This window comes from Lates calcarifer, linkage group LG24, assembly GCF_001640805.2.
Source record: "Lates calcarifer isolate ASB-BC8 linkage group LG24, TLL_Latcal_v3, whole genome shotgun sequence".
In the NCBI taxonomy this organism is placed as follows: Eukaryota; Metazoa; Chordata; class Actinopteri; family Centropomidae; genus Lates; species Lates calcarifer.
The window spans coordinates 11,732,094-11,750,659 of record NC_066856.1 but is presented as its reverse complement, the minus strand read 5'-3'; the positions used below and the strand labels follow the sequence as shown (position 1 = coordinate 11,750,659).

The 18,566-nt window shown below is 43.0% G+C and overlaps 2 protein-coding genes across 2 annotated transcripts; one reads left to right on the top strand and one right to left on the bottom strand.

Annotated features, from left to right (window-relative positions):
- The first annotated feature begins 4,582 nt into the window (after window positions 1-4,582).
- gtf3ab (general transcription factor IIIA, b) lies at window positions 4,583-6,904 on the top strand. The gene is made up of 9 exons (XM_018673894.2): window positions 4,583-4,790; window positions 4,958-5,052; window positions 5,168-5,264; window positions 5,347-5,435; window positions 5,531-5,604; window positions 5,686-5,766; window positions 5,902-6,134; window positions 6,472-6,525; window positions 6,664-6,904. Exons 1-9 carry the CDS (start codon window positions 4,677-4,679, stop codon window positions 6,796-6,798), a joined length of 972 nt encoding a protein of 323 aa, XP_018529410.1. The 5' UTR covers window positions 4,583-4,676; the 3' UTR covers window positions 6,799-6,904.
- A 393-nt stretch (window positions 6,905-7,297) lies between these two features.
- Window positions 7,298-18,022, bottom strand: lnx2a (ligand of numb-protein X 2a). Its single transcript, XM_018673895.2, has 12 exons — window positions 17,836-18,022; window positions 14,938-15,496; window positions 14,726-14,727; window positions 11,673-11,909; window positions 11,450-11,587; window positions 11,037-11,236; window positions 10,217-10,630; window positions 9,948-10,121; window positions 9,567-9,744; window positions 9,247-9,472; window positions 8,918-9,076; window positions 7,298-7,861 (listed from the first exon to the last, which is right to left on the bottom strand). Exons 2-12 carry the CDS (start codon window positions 15,339-15,341, stop codon window positions 7,726-7,728), a joined length of 2,268 nt encoding a protein of 755 aa, XP_018529411.1. The 5' UTR covers window positions 15,342-15,496; window positions 17,836-18,022; the 3' UTR covers window positions 7,298-7,725.
- Window positions 18,023-18,566: the final 544 nt, after the last annotated feature.

Below are 18,566 nucleotides of genomic sequence, written 5' to 3'. Positions count from 1 at the left end.
TCCATCATTGTCTTTTTTTTTATTTTGTATTTTCCTCTGTGTGAAATCCATATCAGTCAAACCTGTGTGTGTTGTGTGTGAACTGGTGTGTGTGTGGAGCACTTGATGTGTGCTGTTTAATCAGTGGAGGCTGAATGGCTGGCTGGTTATGTGACAAATAGGTTATCTCATCCCACCTCAGTACTTTACCCAATATTTACACGAATTAGGACCAGTTTACAGAGATAGGGCCAGCAGCTGACAGGATAAAGTGTTAGTGTGTGTGTGAGGAGACCAACAGTGAATCAGTCCGAGGATTATATGTTTCATTTCCGTGGTTGCATCACTTGAATTTTCTTGAAAGAGGAAAGTTGAGGGTGGAATTAGTTATAATAATCCCAGAATGGACGATGGTGGCACCTCTCAGAGGTTGTCTTCACCCTCATAACCCTGCAGGCCTGAGGTCAGGGAATTCAGACGTGGGGCTTATCAGGGCAGAGTAATAAGTATCCAACAACCTGAAGAGATAAAACCAGGAAAAAACAGATGGAAAAATAAAATGCAATCAATCAATGAGGGGGCTGGCAGCCAAAGCCTTTGGTATTGATCGACACGGTCCGGATTTTGAATGGAGTATTTAGATAAAGGAAATTGTGTCTATACGTTTTTGAATATTCCCACAGCTTTTAGCACTGATCCAACATATTAAATATATCAAATAAACATGTATTGTATTTCTGCTGCTTTAATAAACCAGTTGAACAACTTAACCACAAAAGATAAAAAAAAATCCCACCATATCTGATCTAATCTCATCTAATCAGTTTTTAAGAATATATCCTGAATGTTATTTTCATCCTGCCTTTGCATCTACAGTAGGTCTTTTGTGTGTGTTCTCACAGACACACCAGAGTGTCATGTGTGGCACTGACTCATGGAAGTTACTGATTGAAGGAAGAAAAAGTAAACAGAAAAGGAGAGAGAGAGAGAGAGGGAGAAAGCAAGCGAGAGGGAGGAGGGCAGAAAGACGAGGCTTGTGGATAAAAGCCGTGGAGCACTATGAACTCCTTAATCACACACGTTTGACACACACAGATTGAGTCTGTCAGCTCAGCCGGCAGCTCGGAGCAGCTGTATCGACTAGGGGTGTTACATATTAACCACACATACACACAGTAGATAATTGGATACGGACACAGACAGGCTTGCACCACTGATGCAAGAAGAGCTGTGTGTGGAAATGTTGCATGATATGAAATGTCACAATTAACAGCCTTCATACTGCACCTGGATCACACTGAAGGATTCTTCCAAAAAACAAAAACAAATCCCCTCACACTTATCTCTGATGTAATCTAGTCTAGTAGTCTAGTATTTTTGGTTTCTTGTGACCAGGGTTTGACATGTGTCTCTGAGATTTCTGCCTCCTTCCCAGAACAGTAGAGATTAATGGGATTTCATTTGAATGGTGTTCAAAGCTCTGAAATGTTTCAGCAGCAATGCGACTTTCCAGAAATAGTCTCACGATTACTGTGGATAATCTACACACCACAGTGTCATCTCTCTGAGCAAGAAGAAATAGTCCATATGAAAAGTGCAGCGTCTTTAGTGGATTATCTAGAGTAATACAGACACTAATTTAGAAAAGAGAGATTACTGGTCTTTAAATTTCAAATATAACCGTTCAGTGTTGTGACATAAGTACAGATTTTTTTTTAACTTAAAGAGACGTTCTGAATCTCAATTTAATTATTATTTCTGTATGACTTATATCTGTCTAATTAGTCAGTATTTCCCATGTAGACGTGTGTTTCTGTTTGTTCAACTTACCATAGATTTAATTACCTGATAGGCTCAGTGAAAGATTGGCATTGGGTATGCTCTCCCGTATGTGTTGTACAATATGTCTCTAATAGAGGCATTAATAATTACAATAATACACATTTATTTAAATACCTAAAAGGAGAAATATTACTGTATTGTATGTATTCAAAACTGTATTTGGATAAAATTATTTTCATTAAAAAGTTATAAATAGTTATTCAAAAGTATCACAATTAAATGTACATGCCAAGCAAAGTGAACCATTTCAGTGTTATATTAAATGAAATTTATTGCTATTGCAGCATTAATGTGCTGGCAGTATTGCAGTGTTGTGACAGGTGGCAGGATTTTATTTCTGAGTCTTGAAATCTCTTAAAATCTTATAAACTCATCAGAGGTTTTGTACACTAAATCATAATTTGAAAAGTAACTTATAACTAATTAAGATGAAGCTAAATGTGCCCTTTGTACAACACCTTTGGTTACTAAACTACAAAGTAAACTACACAGATTTTTTAAATCTTTTGAGTACAGTACTTGAATAAGTATTATTAGTTACTTCCACCACTGAGCTGTGAGCACATATGGAATTCCATTCATTTCCAGTGTACTGGGTTAAATTCTTTCAAAAAGCCCACAGGAAATAAGTGAAAAACCAACCCCTGTTTTCCTTATCTCCCTCACCTCACCATCCCTCATTCTCCCCCAGTTCCTGAAGAAAAAGTGCTTTCAATGGTCATGACAATAATATTTGTGACTGTGGTGTAAGTGTACGAGGGTGTGACGGTGTGTGTTCTCATGATCTGTGTGTGTTTGGGATAGGCCTGAGGGTTTGACAAAGGCACAAGGAAATCCCACCTCAGGCCAAACAGAGTGCATGCTGTATCTGTGTGTGTGATAGGTGGGGTGATAGTCTGTGCTGCACGGTTATCAGAGACAGGGGAGGCATGGTCATATATGCGGATATTGGGCCAGCTGTATTGATCCCGGCCCTGACAGCAGAACAGGAGGAGGTGAGGGGGTGGGGGGGTGGTGGACCGGATGAGAAGAGGAGGAGGCTGATAACGGTGTCAACTGACCCAGGCATGCTCACCTGAAGCGTGGGAGGGCGCTGAGTTAACGCCCAACAGGCTCTCAATAGGCCTCATTCACAAAAGTCAGTCAAAGGTTTCACATGAGAGCATGGTATGAGCACAGAGGGTCATCTCTCATGTTTAGACAAGCAGATAGTGTTACTGGATTGTTGGTGTCTCTGACTTTGTTTTACTAAGCCTCAAAAACATAGTCTTTTTTATTTAAAGTGTGACTATGTAATATAGAATATGAAAAGCTGAATTTGTACAGCTTCTTTAGGTCTAGTATGAGTGGTAGCTTATGGCAGATTTTGTTAACTAACGTTAGCAAACTTTAAATAGATACTGCTAATGGACACTGCTAATTCATTTAGTCTGTTTTGTTGACTTTATGACTCTTCTCTAGTTGTGCTGCTGTTGCACAGTGTTTTAGTATTTATCAGTAAAAACATTATACAGTCTCACTTGTCAGGTGTTTGTCATAATATTTGAATTTTTGCTTTAATAAATTACAGTTTTAGCATTTGACTTTAAGTATACTACTATCTACTTTTGAGAGCAGCACAATTTTCCTTCTAAAACTGAAAAAAAGCACCATTGCTCAGTGATCAAGTTTTATGAACAGTAGCTTATGGTGGCTAACGTTAGCTAACTTTAGAGAGATCTTGCTCTGTAAAAGAGTCAGTGGCTGGTTTGCTTATGGCTTTTTAACTTGTGCTACTGTTACGACTACCTTTGAGCATTTGATATTATCCCATAATTGTCATTTGTGGCCAAAGTAGCTACTGTTCAGATAAAGGTAGTCCAGCTTTAAAGTGAGACTATGTAACCCTTTACTAAACAGTGGCCACTGTGGCAAGTGTCAACAAAATTAAATTTAGCTAAAATGCTAGATGTAGCACAAGTGGAGGATCCTAAAAGTGAGTGAAGTTACTCTTATGTGCAGTATACAGAAACATTTGAAATAAAGTTTTCTAATATTAGCTAACATTATCCATAAGCTACTTGTCACATCTAATATCCAGACCAAATAAGGCTGTAACAGCAAAACACCACAGTGTATTGAACTGTTTATGAATTGTAAGAGGAAGACAGTGTCTTTTTAGTCTTTCAAAACTACATAGTCTAGCTTTAAAGGCTGTGAAAGGCTGATTTAGTTTCAGGTTTGTGGGTTACAAAGGACCTTACTGAAGACTAATTTCTGACAACAATAAATCACACCTATCAGAAAGCAATATTGGAGGGTTGATAAGATTAAGATTAGAGCAGTAAATTGTGTGTGTGTGTGTGTGTGTGTGATTAATGGAGACAGACAGTCGCCTCTCTCCTCACTTGCGCACCACACACACACAGCAGATCAGCAGATAGGGACACAAACTGCAAGGAGCCTGGGTGACATTTTTAAAGCCTGAATCAATCAACGAGAAGGAAAGAGTCATAGACATTTATAATGTTTGAGTATCAATGGGATCACTATTAAACTCAGGGGCTTAAATCATTTTCTAGCATCTGCTGCATCACCTGTAGTACAATCCTGCACAGCTGAGTGTATGTGACTGCTGAACATAGCTGTTTAAGTGTAAATAGTCAAAAAAAACTTTCAATGTGTTGTAGTGAAACTGTTTTATATTTTTCAGTTTCAGTGAGGTAGGACACCCCCTTTCTTCCTGTAAGTGGTACATTCCAATAAGATAAATTAAGCACAGGTGAGCTGCTGGTTGTAGGTCACCAAGTGTCCTGCCCCTTTAACACCAGTTTTGTCTGTGACCACAACACCACATCTGACATCTCTTATTAAAGATGGGGGAGAGGTTGCAAAGTCAAAAAAGCTATGTTTGCTCATTTTTTGATTGTAAAGCTACATTCAGTAAGTCGTGGAAGCTAGAGGCTCACTTTTGCAAACACACAGGATTGGTAAGTGGCTCCAAACTGCTGGGAGCTAAACAGAACAAAGACAATGAGTTGACAAGACAAAGATCCGGATTAAGTGGTGTATTATATCAGTTCATGTTATGTTTGCTTGACTATTAATGACCAGTAAATGTTGTCGAGTTTATGTTAAATGTTTTCTCCAACCTCAGAAACCGTTCTCCTGTGAAAACTGTGACAAGAGCTTTTGCACTCGCTACCAACTCACCAGACATGAGCTCAGTCACAGTGGGGAAAAACCACACAAGTAAGCCACTTTAACTCTATTTCAAATTATTTGTAAAAAGCGAAATATGATGTTGTTAGTGTTTCTAAATCCATTTCTTTTATCGTTCTGGACCGTTACCTACTGTGGTCTCCAGGTGTTTGGCTGATGGGTGCTCCGAGGCCTTTGTCACAAATGCCAGCATGAAGAAACACATGGCTCGAGTCCACCAGCGCCCGGAGAAGCGATACAAAGTACAATAATCTTTATGAATGCTTGCTTTTGAGTATGTTGGTATTTTCCTGGGTTGCTTTTGCTCTTACTGTTGTCTTTTAGTGCAACTATCAGGGCTGTGGAAAGGATTTCAACAAGAGGAACCAACTTAAAACCCACAAGTGTGAGCACCAAGAGCCTTTGCCTTTTCAGTAAGTGGCTACAAATCTGATGCAAGAATGACTGGAACTTTTATCTGTCCTTAACCATCTGAAATCTAAACTTTTTATGTATCTTTTTAATATAGCTGTACTTTCAGTGGCTGTACAAAAGAATTTCCCTCTTGTGGAAAACTGAAGCATCATGAGAAAGTGCATGAAGGTTAGTTGGTGACCAGAATGCTGCTTTTTCTATTAATGTGTGTGTGAGTTTAACAATAAACCTGATCTCTCTCTGCTGCAGGTTACCCCTGTGAGAATGAAGTGTGTCCTTTCCAGGGAAAGACATGGACCGAATACCTGAAGCACAGAAAAGAACACATTGGTATGAATGTAACACCAGGAAGTGTTAAACGTCTGTTTTGCTGCATTGCCACATTACTCACGAGCTGTTGCATTACTCATGAGTTGTTGAGTCACCAATGGCAAAATATATTTTAATTACTTCTGTTGCTCTCAGTCAAGGTGCTGTGTGAAAAGTGCAAAAAGCAGTTCAACAACACCTGGTTCTTGCGCCAGCACAACCTGCATGTCCACTCTGGGGAGAAGAGGATGCTGTCGTGTCCCAGAGAGGGCTGCAACAAAAAGTTCACTCGTCGCTTCAACTTGGAGAGTCATGTCCTGGGAGACCATGAGGGCAAGAGGCCTTTCAGCTGTGCCTATGCTGGCTGTGGGAAGAGCTTCGTCATGAAGGTAAACCTGCACCTCAATCAGACCATGCTGATTGTGTACTGATAGCTCCTTTTTTGTGTCTAGAACTGTTTTCTATAGAGGAAACCAGTGGAATTGGTGCAGAATGAGGTTCAGATTATCCTGAGTTATTGAAAATTTCAAAAATATTTTTGTTTTTTTTGAGCTGCACAGATTCAGCTCCAGTAACCTTCATTATATGTGGCTGGTGGAAAATATTACAAATGGGAAAAACTGATTTAAAAACTGAAATGGTCTGCATGGCTAGACATCACTAGAAGTGACACTTTTTGAGATTTGATCCATTAAATTGTTGATACAGTGTCTCATTGTTAATCAGGAAAGCCTGTGGCGACATGGAGTGGTGCATGACCCAGCAAAGAAAAAGCTGACGGTAATGTCCTTTTCAACCTTTTTTTTTTTTTTTTTTTTTTTTCTTTTTTCTTTCTCTTTGCTTTTCATGGAGGGAATATGATTTTCCTCTCCTCCATCTTGACCTTGTATTATGTGTTTTTATTTCTTCTTTTTGCAGAAACTGCATCGTAAAAAGAAACCGCCCTGGCGTAAGGCACTGCAGACCAGACTGGCATCTGCAGCCAATCAAGCAGACGCCAACAAGCTTGCGGCAAAGCTGCACAGTACAACCTTAAAGGATGACAAATCTTGAGGCTGCATTATATGAATATCTAGTTGGACGTGTTTGTTAATAGTGACAATTCACGTAATATTTCTGTTGATGACTTTCTTTAAAATAAAGCCTCATTAATTCTGCACTATGCTAGCACTCTCTCTCTGCCTGTTGAGTCTGAGTCAGTGTACAGTTACATTCATATAAACCATGTTAAACTGCCTTCTGTCAGTTCGCAGCAGTGGAAAAGCATGCTGTGGAGCAGTTCATCCTTGGAAGGAAATGTTTATTAAACAAACAGAGCACACATTCACACACATGTATAAAACTCCAGCTGATGGGACAGCTGGTTGTCATGGTGATGAGGCCTAAGGGTAGTTCAGCCCCCAGGGTGCGGCAGGTTTTCTAATAAGGCCTGAGGCTTATTCAGCTGGATACAGCGCTGGTGTTGCAGAACATCTTGATTAAAGTGATTATAGGTCATTATCCTAGATGACAGAGGATCACAGACTACTTTTTTTTTCTCTCCCTCTCTCTCTTTTTTTTTTTTTTTTTTTTTAAATTTAATATTCTATTTCTACCTGCAACGATGCATCCACCTGAATACAGCCCTGGATTCTACAACTGCCTGGTGAGGTGAATACAGCACAGATCGCCTGTTAACAGTTGCAGTACCATTCTCCCTGCGGGAGTGAAGACAACATGACCATATGAACACAGCAGTGTGTTTGTGAGTGCAGTCTGTCGAGTGACGTGGCACGATCTGGATTGGTTCCCACCTGGTCAGGACAGGCTTAGTCCTGCTGGGTCTACTACAGTTCTGAATGCTTTTGGTCCTGGATTAAGCCCGATATGGAGCGATGTACAGTAGCGTGTACCAGTTCACTTTGGCCAAGGTCGTTCCCGATATAGAACATTCTGGGTGGAGTCAGCACGGTGCGCAGCCTGCTTTATGATCTGGCCCAGCTATACCAGGCTGCCAGGCCAGGAGACCACAGTTAGTGCCACCCGGCTGCGCTGCTCCTTCAGCATGGGCACCAGAGCGGAGTGGCTCATTCCTGCTGTCGACAGGCCGTTGACTGCCACGATCATATCACCACACCTAGGATGACACCGAGAGACAAGTCAGTATGGATATAAACAGGAGCTGACAGCTGCAGTTATCTGCCATTCAAACAGCTCTGCATTACAGATCATCATGCAAAGACAGTTCAAATGCAAATATTTACTGCTTTGTGATAATAAACTGAACATCTTTGAGATTTGGACTGTTGGACTTCACTATTTCATGACATTTATAATCAGCGTGTCTCACAGATTTATTTTTAATAGTACTGTCTTAGGACAAAAATAGAGCTCTGTGGCAAAGAGGAATAAGCTTGTCAGTAGGACTGACTTATTGTTTATTTAGTTTTATTCATAGGATTTTTTTAGGATCAGACTTATCCTTTAATTCAGTTAGAGAATGACCCCTGAAATGTTTTACTGCAGGGACAGAGAAGGTAGAGAGAAAGGCCTGGTGTACAAAATCCTGATAGAGTTTATCCCCAGTTCTGTTGAGTGAATTGAAATTGTACAGATGTGTTATGTTTGGTACATGTTCTTAAACTGTCAGATTAATTACTGAATACCCCAGAGAGCAGAGGTGCCTAGTTACTCACCTGTCTCACCTCTACTTTTGAACTACAGAATGAATTTTGGTTTACTGGTAGCTGACAATAGGTAAGCTGCTGATGACACAGCAAAAAGGCCATGCCTAAGACATTTGGTATAAAAAAAGAAGAGGAACGAACAATAGAGAACAGTATATACTGTACATATTTCCCCATGGACTGACATGACTGCTACACAATTGCAAGACCTTATATTTATTTTTCTTGATGTCTCAAAATACATCCTCTACACTGGATTTTAATGATCATCAAGCAGCTGTTTGTTATTGAATCCACCACATTAAATTACCATACACTTCTAAAATAAATAGTTAACATAAGTGAAAATGTGTTTTTTTCCTTCTTGAACTTAACTCTGTAGGAGTGGCCTCTTATCATGCTGCTCTTATCTATCACCGGCTGGAGATCATGATTTATCTGCCTGGTAATTCAGCACTGCTAACGTAAGCCACAGACGGTCACGTGAAGAACAACTGATCACTCACTTGAGGCGGCCGTCGTAGTACGCAGGCGTGCCAAGGACGATGGTCTTGATAAAGAACGCCTGGTTGCCATGGCTCTCCTCATATCCTCCAACGATGCTGAAGCCCCAGCTGCCGGGATGGCTCCTCCGCAGAACAATCTCGTGACTACTGTGCAGGTAGCTGCAAGAAAAGAGACGACAGCAGAGTGAAGGAGGGCTGGACAGTGTGAATTACAGACATTACAAGCCTCTGGTGTCTTAAGAAGAAAAAGGCAGCAACCTTGCATAACAATATATTCATTCATAAAGGTCCTTTGCCTTTGTGATGCTCCCTCTCCTCTCTATATTTACCTTGGCAGGCCCAGCCACATGACCCATGAGGGGGACCAGTTGGCATCAAAGTCACTGTCATGAGTGTGAGGCAGCAGCTCGTCATGGTCATGTTCCTCCACCATGCTGACCTCCAGCACTCGCAGCTGGACTGAGGGTGAGGCAGCGCTGGCTTTCAAGGTGCCCACTGCCTCACTGTGGCTCAGGTATGTCAAGTCCTGCCCGTTGATACTCAGCAGGACATCACCTGGAGGAGCAAGGAGACACTCCTGCTGTTGATGAACTGTATATATACATTCTTAATGTAAGCAATATATATTTGAACTAGCTGAAATGCTCACCTCGTTTGATTCGTCCATCCCTCGACAAGCAGCCGTGTGGTTGGACGCTTGTCACGAAGATTGGCAGCTCTCCACTCTTACTGCCCCTCCCTCCTGCGACAGTCATTCCCAGAGACTCATGGGGTTCCTTCTTCACAGTGATGTGTTTCTCCTTACAGGACACACACTGGGAAAGGTCCTGGGAATATAATCACACAGAGGTAGCATACACACACATGAACACAGGCCCTAATACAACACAAACTGTGTCAATTTGAGAGCAGCATACCAGGATTTTGATGTAAACACATACTGGAAATGTTAAAATGCACCTACACACACTATTAAATCTATCTCTACAAACACACTAACACACACACACACACACACAGGCGTCCTCACTCTGTGGGTGCTGGTGCGGGACAGGTGTATGGGCACAGGACTTGGGGTGGAGCTGTGGTTAGGCAGGAAGTGATCAAGGCAGTAGAGGTCTCTGGTGGAGCTTGATTTTGGTGGTGGGGGTGGAGTTGGTTTGCTGGGTCGGCCGATAAGAAGGTGTACTCGCTCTCCACTGGCCTAGAGAATCAGAGTTATCAGAGTCAGGGCTTTAGAATCAAACCTTCAGTAATTTCCTGTGCTTACTTCCTCACTTCAATTTAGCATCACTGAACCTGTATAATCTGTGCAGCCTGCTCCGGGGTGCCGTGGCGTAGGTCCTGGTCGTTGACTGCCAAAACGCGGTCATTACTCCGCAGTCTGCCATCCTTTGCTGCCAAGCCGCCCTCCAACAGGTCCAACACAAACACTCCTGACTCATCCGTTCGCCGCACCAGCTTGATGCCGAGCTGCTCAGTTGAGTCCCGCTTGTGTAGGGTGATTCTCAGCGTGGCGGGGCTGGACGGGGTGCCCTCAGGAGTGGAGCAGGGTGCATGGGGCACGGCCGGAGTGGAGGAGGAAGAGGAGGGGGGCGCTCGGGAGGCGCAGCGACGCTCTCTGAGCACAGTCAGCTGCAGGGTGGTGCAGGGGCGTGCCAGGGTAGAACGAGCAAAACTGTGGGGCACGTTACTGATGTCCACATTGTTCACCTTGGGTGAGAGACGTTAAAAGAAATGTAGGAAAAATAAAACTGGATTAACTGATTTGGCAACAATGTAAACACAACCCTGACCTACTATCACCTTTATTTGCTATAGCACATGTGTTTGCAAAGAGTTGCCTATTTACTCATCTAGCAGACTCATTTTGACTCATGAATCTGGCCATCATATTCCATAACTGTATATTGATACTATTGCCTGCTTTAACAGCTACTATCAACATGAATCTTGAATGAAAACTGACTAAATGTTAAAGTAAGGTTTTAAAGTGGCAAAAAAAAATTGTATGTAAATGAGGCATGGTGTTTTGGTAAAATCGTGCCCTTATTTAACATCAATTATACCCTGAAAATACTGAAAACCAAAATTTTAAATGATCTCAAAAGTCTCTCACTTGTAGAATCTGATCCCCGGCCAGCAGCCTCCCGTCTCGTGCAATGACCCCGTCTCTGTACACTTCCTGAATCACGATGTTGATTAGAGGAGTCTCGTTTCCCCCAACGATGCTGATGCCCAGCTCGACATACGGGTTGGCCCGGTGGACCTCTATGGCAGTAATCTCCCCTTCAGGAAGCGAGGGCAACTTCACACAGCCTAATGGACACGCAAATCATATTACACAGCTGCATTTCAGACTTTCATTTCCACATCTTTATCATAATGTTCCCTGAATGTGATTACCCTGTTGTTTAAGATTACAGCTCTTACACTCAGAGAGAAGATAAGCTGCAATATTTCATATCTCAAATCTCTAATATTCAGCCTTTTGTGAAGATGCTCAGTAAAACAGAGAAAGTGATGTCATACCTTCTTCAGCAGAGAGAGGTGGGGACTCGGGGCAGTCCCAACCAGACGAGGTGGAGCTGACAGAGCGGAGGAGGTGGATGCAGGGATTACTGAGGGGCCGCTTCACCCTGGGGACCACGCATTCCAACCCTACCACACCTGAAGACACAGAGAGATGTTTGCTATTAATGCTGTGCCTTATCAATCTAAACTTTATTATAGAATAAAACTGTGGATGACTCACTGTCTTCTTCTGTGCTCTCCTCAAAGGCAGGGTTGTCGAGGCCAGCGTCGTCTGTCCACATGGGCCCATTGCCGCAGGCGTTATTAGGTCCAGAGGGTGGGGAGGGCGTGCGGTCCCTCAGGTCTGTCTGCGGGGAGTGTGGCGACCTAGGAGGGCTGGTCACCATCGCCCGCTCGTCCCCACTCTCGCATCTCGGGCCGTCCACGTTAGTCTGCTGACACCGTGTCCCAGGGGCACCTTTCACCAAGCAACAGGCGTCAGTTTGTTAGTCCATCTGACGTATAAAGAAAATCAGGTTCAGCGTCAGTTAAATTAATGTGACGCAAGTGATCCCATTAGGGAATTTGCTCTTTTTGTTTGTCCCCTCCTTAAAGGAGGTCAGAATGCAGGGTCACGAGTAGCTGGGAGGGATTTGATGTGTAAAGTGAAAAAATATTTTTTGTGGGTAAGGTCCCAACTGAATTATGGTTCAGGCACACTGATCTGTCACTGATTTGAGAAAACACACAAGAGAACGTTTCTGCTTGTTTTCTGATGTGGGGCAGCACTAGAGGATTATACAAGTAAATGAGGGAATATTTATAGCAGCATGAATGTTTATGTGCACTTATGACCATGTATATGTTGCATGTATTGTATTGGCTGTGGAAACAAATTTTTATTTGAAACAATACATCAATTATTCTTATGTAATTCAATTAATTGAAAAAACTGAATAGTGGAAAATGTCCATTAAAACTTCTATAAGTCTACAGTGGCTCTTGGATTTACTTGTTTTGACCAAACAACATAAAAGATTAGATAATGTCAAGTTGGTTTCAAAGAAGTTCAGCCGCTCCAAGATGTTGTTCCCATCATAACAAACACACAGCTGGTGGAGGTGGGTGCATCTATCCTGCCCCACAAATAGATACTCTTAACTGAGGAACAATTAAAAATAAACACAGTCAGACAGACTCAAGGGATCAATGTGGTCTCACCCTTAATTGACTCTGAAGTATTTACAGTAAGTGGCAGCTATGTGCTGGTTAAATTATTTAAATGCCTCTGTTCCTCCTTTCCTATCTCCCAAGGAAAGGAGGACCACAGAAAACAGATTGCTGTCCCACGATTCTTTGCTCTTGAAATATTCAAAACAGAAAACACTCAGCAAGCAGTGTTGCATGGCTATATGGCTGACTGATTTCTCTCTCACTGTGGAAGAAGAAAAAGGGTAAATTCAACACTTGAACATGTTAAGTTCATATAGAGGCTTTAATTCAAGTACTTTGGTTCAGGAACAGTGAAAGTGCCTCAGCTCTCACACATACGCATACACACCATCAGTAACAAGATCAACCAGCCCACCTTAACCACCATGGCTTTGCACTCTCATCTTTTAATCTAATGTCCAGTGTCCCGTCCCTCTCTAATCTTCACCATAAACAATGTTGACTGACAAAGTCACACGGGGACAGCAGACTCTTGTCTTCTGTTACTATCTTAGACCTAAGTCTGCAGGGCAGGAGAACAATGAGCCCACGTGGGACTGAGGTTTAATCTTTACTAAAGAGTGTCACGTTAGTCCTCACAGTGACCTCGCCCGAGCTGTCTTAAACCATCTTTCCTTGTCTTGCCGACACGACATGATGTGTGCAAACCTCGCTGAGATGTACCCATCTGCTGATATGATTGATTAAAAGACTTGGACAAGGAGACTGTTGGCAATAAATGGGCTGCAGCTATGAAATACTGAACCTTAGTTCTGATGACTTTAGTTTTCAATAAAAGAAAAGCTAAAAAAGAGTTCAGGAACGTTCTGTGTTTTCTTGTTTTTGGATTATTTTCAGACTTGGATACACTTAAAGCACAGCTGTGTAACTTTTGAAGGATGATGAACAGACTTTTTGTGTCATAAATGAAAAGTACTAAGACACACTTACTCACTTTAATACAATTAGGGGTTTTACTGCTACAGCCTCACTTGCTCTGGTACGACCACTAGGTGTGGTGGCTAATGGTAGGTAATGTTAGTAAACTTTTGATAGATACTACTATGTAGCCAAATCAGTTTGCTGACTCTATGGCCCCTCTCTACTTACACTTCATTCTCCATTAACCTGTAATTGTCACTTATGGCTACGATGGCTGTCATTTAGCAGAAGTTACATGGTCTCACATTAAAGACAAAATGGGCAGGAGTCTTCCTGACTCACAGAAGCTTTTAACAGCTTGTTAGCATTAGCTTGTTAGTGTGAGCTTGTTAAGGAAAAGCTCATCGACTTAAGTGAGGTGTTGGGTAGTCACTGGATAACTCGTCTCATAAGCTAATGTCAAAACACCAATGGATAGTTCCTTAGCAACAGACACCACCTTAAGGAATCCATATAGATGTCCACTTCTAAATCAATAACCCTGATTATAATCTTGTTCCTCTCAACTGCAGCTACGTTCTTATACATATAAAGCATGTTTGACCAATATATCTCAGCCAAGAAACTAAAAAATATCTATCACTGCTATATTTATTTAGATATCCTCCTGAGCAGCTTGCAACATGGTTTCCCTAAGGCAATACTGATGCACTGACACACACACACACACACACAAACTGTCTTCTGTACAAGACAGGGCGACAAAGAAACCAAGACAGGGAGAACAAGAATGACAGTAAATTCAGAGGCAGACAAAAGGAGAGACGGAGGAAGGATGTTAAGGGAAAATGCCATTTTATCATCCCAAGTCACGCCGACCTCACATCCCACTGTGTTCTACTCACCATAGGCCAGGGTTGCCCTTGGCTGTCTCACAGAAGAAATGGTTGAAAAGATCTCTGGTGTTGAAGTTGCTCAGCATGATTGCAGACTGAGAACATTGAGCTCCTGGTCAGCCAACCCATGACTGTGGTAGGGAACCACTAATCCCCCGTCACATGACCTACAGCCCAATAATCCCCTCAGGGTCTCACAGCACCTGGTCCAAATGGGCCAAAAGCCAAAGCGTGTGGACGGCTCGAAACCTTTAAGGTTAAGGATGGCAGGAAAGTCTAACTGATCTGGACTAAGATTAATGACATCTCCAAATGCTCCTGACAGAAGCACACCAAGTTATACAAGGTAACTAGAGTTGCAACTAACGGTATTATTCTGTTGGTTATTTTTCTGTTAATAGGTGAATGGTTTGGAGTCTTTACTAATCATCTGTGAGTGTGTGTAGGTGTGTTTGCCCACAGCTCACGCTCTCATGCAAGAATCCATCTATTATGTCTATATATAAGCTTTAGTACCTGTGTTTGAGGTGTGCCTCCAGGTCACATCGTGGCATGCTGAGGGAGCAGACTGGGGTCAAAGGGCAGGACACAGACAGCTTGTCCAGCAGCTTGTGAACCAGTATGCTGGATCTGCGACACGCCTGGAGCTGCAGCCGCGTCCTGTCCAGAGGGCAGAAGTCCCTCTCCTGGAGGAAGCTACGTAGGCAGCGGGCGCAGAAGGTGTGTCCGCACGGCGTATCGAGTGGCTGCACCAGCGGCTGCAGGCAGATGTGGCACACCAGGTCGTCGTCCACTTCCAGGCGGTAGTTGTAAAGGTGGTTCTCCCAGCTGCGGTGGATCTGGCCACACTCAGGGCATACGGCCTCCAGCGGTGGCTCCACCGGACCAGCTATACCCACCTCGCAGCCCGGACTGCCCATCTCTACTCCTTCAGCACAACTCAGCTTTGGCACAAATGACTCCAGTGGGGCTGCAGTGTTGGGAAGGGGCACACACACTCCTATCCCATATGCTTCAGAGGATGAACAGGCTGCAGAGAGGACAGATGCCCCCCAGTGGCTGATGGCACATCACCCTGCAGGTCAGAGGTCAAAGCAAGAGGGTTAAACAGCTGTTTCAGAAAAACAACAAGTGTCTGATTATATGCTCGTGCATTTATTCATGTGGCAAATGCTTTGTGCACATGGGCCCACGTGTTCATATGAAATGTGGCACAGTGTGTGTGTGTGCGTGAGTCAGTGAGTGTGCTGAGATTATGTATTGCTGCTCCTGTCCACTAATCTGGCAGTATAATCTCTCTTTTGCTCTCGCCTGCTGCAATCTTCCAATTCCACAGAGAGGGAATTATCTGGGATTGAGGCAGAGAGGACACAGATCAGAGGAAGTGGGATTGGGAAAGCAACAGAGAGGGAAAATAGTGCCAGAGAGGGGAAGAAAGGAGCAGAGACGGAGCGAGGAAGAGCAGAAAGAGATAGGGAGAGGGGTGAAAGAGATTAATGGGATATAAAAATCTGAAAGAGGCATAAAACAAAGAGAGAAAATGAGACAGGAGAGAGGACGAGAGGGAGCAGAAAGGCAGTAAAGTCCACAAAAGACAAAAACAAAAAAGACATGAAAATAGTATGAATTCTTTGAACATTCCCCCGAGTGAACTTGATATTTTTGGTTCAGGCCATGTACAGTAGATGCACTCAGTCTCCTGTGCAACAGAAAGAGAACATGCCTAAAGCAAAGTCTTGAAATATAGCACTCCACCGAGCAGAGTCCCCAGAGCTAATGCACTCTGTACGCGCTGATCATTTCCACAGTGTTTCACATCCAAAGCCATTCAGACCTTCAGCCCCTCTATTAGCCGAGGCCCCCGTGGGCCTGATGCTATCGGCAGACAGCAGAGGGCGTGCCTCAGCACACAGCAGGCCAGCCAAGCCACAGTGACTACCTGCCTCTGTTCCAGTGAGGGTCTGCTCCTGTCTCCATGACGACCTGGAGCCTGTTCTGTTCAGTGGGGCTTGACATTCAGAGTGTAGCTGGAGAAGGATGCAGAGGAGCCACACAACAGATGCACTTCTCTCAGCAGGATGCTCTGCTCCTCCCTGGTACAGCCTGAACGCTTGTCAGACAGCACAGACGATGATGAGAGCCCCCTTGGTTCCTTTTTTGCTGCTTTTTTCGTCTTGTCTCTGTTGCTACCCATTTCTGTGACAACCTGTCTCTCCTGTCTCCTTGGCTACCGGACCGGTAGTTACTTATTTCAGCCTCCTTTAAGTACGTGCTCCTGTCTGTGTGTGACTGGCTGCTTCTGTCTCTATCCCGCAGCTGGACATGAATTAATCATGAGGACACAAGGCTTCTCTGTTCCTATAACAAAGCTGTGACATCACCACATCACACACACACACACACACACACACACACACACACAGACTTGTAGACATGCAAGCATAAGTCTACACAACCAAACACACACACATACATCATGCACAAGAGCTTTTTAGGTACCAGATGCTGCGAATAGTCTTTATCAATAAGTAAAGTCTTCAGGTTTTCACTGTGGCAGCAGTTTAGAGCTCCGGCCATGAAAAGCACTTAAATCTATTTTAAACATCGCTTGACTCTAGAGCAACAGATTCCTTTACACAAGTCATATGAAGACTGGCAAATGCTTGTGAAATATCTTTCTTTTAATCTCACTGTGTATGTGTGTGTGTGCGTGTCCATGTGAGAGTCCAAGGCCATGCTGTTATTGTCATTGCACTGCTTTCTATATTAATAAATAACAGTCTTGGCCCTGCACCTGTCTCTGCTCATTTTTCATTTTTCAGAGATGACAATCTAATCTTACAAACACAGGACAAGCCATGGGCTACCTCACATGCAGGGATGACATTTTCAAAATAAGATGAGATGATGTTTTAGGCCACAGATTTAAAATCTCAGGTCCTGTCGGCTTAGCCTACATTTTCATAAAACCCCATCTCGTCGTCTCTTATCTTAAAAAAATCCAGAGAGGCTGTTAGCCACTTGGAAGAACAGGCCTGCTGCTGCTCTGCAAGGTCTGTTGCAATAGGCGGCTTTTTTCACAACAGTCAGACAGACATGCAATGATAACAACAGAAACTGACACTGATTTCATAGGGAATTGCAATCATTCTTTTCAGTTGTCATGGTACAAATTTACCTTGGCAACGCACCAACTGCAGTGTCATGATCTATAAGCAACCCGTAGGCGTTGAACACATTTGATTAGACAAGAGCATTTTTTTAATCATTGCCCCCATCTGTCTGACTCCATCCCACCCTCCACAAACGGAAAAGCTAGGGCAGATGAAGCGACAATGGCAATATCAATGCAAAGCCAGCCACACACTGACACCGTTCATCTATTCCAGTGAATAGATGCAGATGTAATATTACCTATTCTTGCTGCTCCTCCGCGCCGCTCACTCCGGCCCCAAAAAGGGGGACGATTATTAGCTGCGGGACCTCAATCACGCATTCACCGCAACGGACCGTTCCGCAAACCCGCACGAAAACGCCCCCGTGCCTTTGGCGGCGCTGGCCCCGCCCACTGCTGTCCGTCAATTGGGAGGGGCGGGATTTGCGGATGTCAATCCAGAATAAAATGATGGGTGGCTTCCTAACGGCCTGTTTAATAATAATTTTTAGCTGTTGTTTTGTATATACGTGTTGCATTTTCCCCACAAATTTAATGTTGCAGATGAGCTTTTTCACAAACTGTTTTGGTATCATCATCATGTTGTTAAAATATTATCACAAGGTTTTAGTTTGTAATGCCAGTAAGGTAGACTGTCTCAAGAGGGATCTCTTCAGCAGTAATTAATAGCTTTATTAATTTATAGTAAATCATTTAGTAATGCTGTATATGGATCACAATTTGTGAAAAATCTTGTCAGTGAATCAATAGTCAAAGCATTAATGCATTCCCATGAGTCTCTAACTTTCTAATAAACTATCAAATCACAAATATCTGATTATTTTCCTTGTTATTAGTTACTTAGCGCACAAAATCAACCTAACAGACTACACTGCCAAATAGTGTTGTGTATAAAGCAGCTAACTTATCTCCACCTTCACCAACTGTGACATTATCATCATCGGCGATGAATGCATAGTGCATAATGAGC

Excerpts from the sequence above, each read along its gene's own strand:
- lnx2a (XM_018673895.2), bottom strand. The coding sequence starts at position 15,341 with ATGGGCAGTCCGGGCTGCGAGGTGGGTATAGCTGGTCCGGTGGAGCCA. Across the intron at positions 10,631-11,036 it reads CCGGGGATCAGATTCTACAA|GTGAACAATGTGGACATCAG; the intron begins GTGAGAGACTTT and ends CTCTCACCCAAG. Across the intron at positions 10,122-10,216 it reads AGGCTGCACAGATTATACAG|GCCAGTGGAGAGCGAGTACA; the intron begins GTTCAGTGATGC and ends CTGATTCTCTAG.
- gtf3ab (XM_018673894.2), top strand. The coding sequence starts at position 4,677 with ATGGGGGAGAGGTTGCAAAGTCAAAAAAGCTATGTTTGCTCATTTTTT. Across the intron at positions 4,791-4,957 it reads TTTGCAAACACACAGGATTG|AAACCGTTCTCCTGTGAAAA; the intron begins GTAAGTGGCTCC and ends CTCCAACCTCAG. Across the intron at positions 5,265-5,346 it reads GCCCGGAGAAGCGATACAAA|TGCAACTATCAGGGCTGTGG; the intron begins GTACAATAATCT and ends GTTGTCTTTTAG.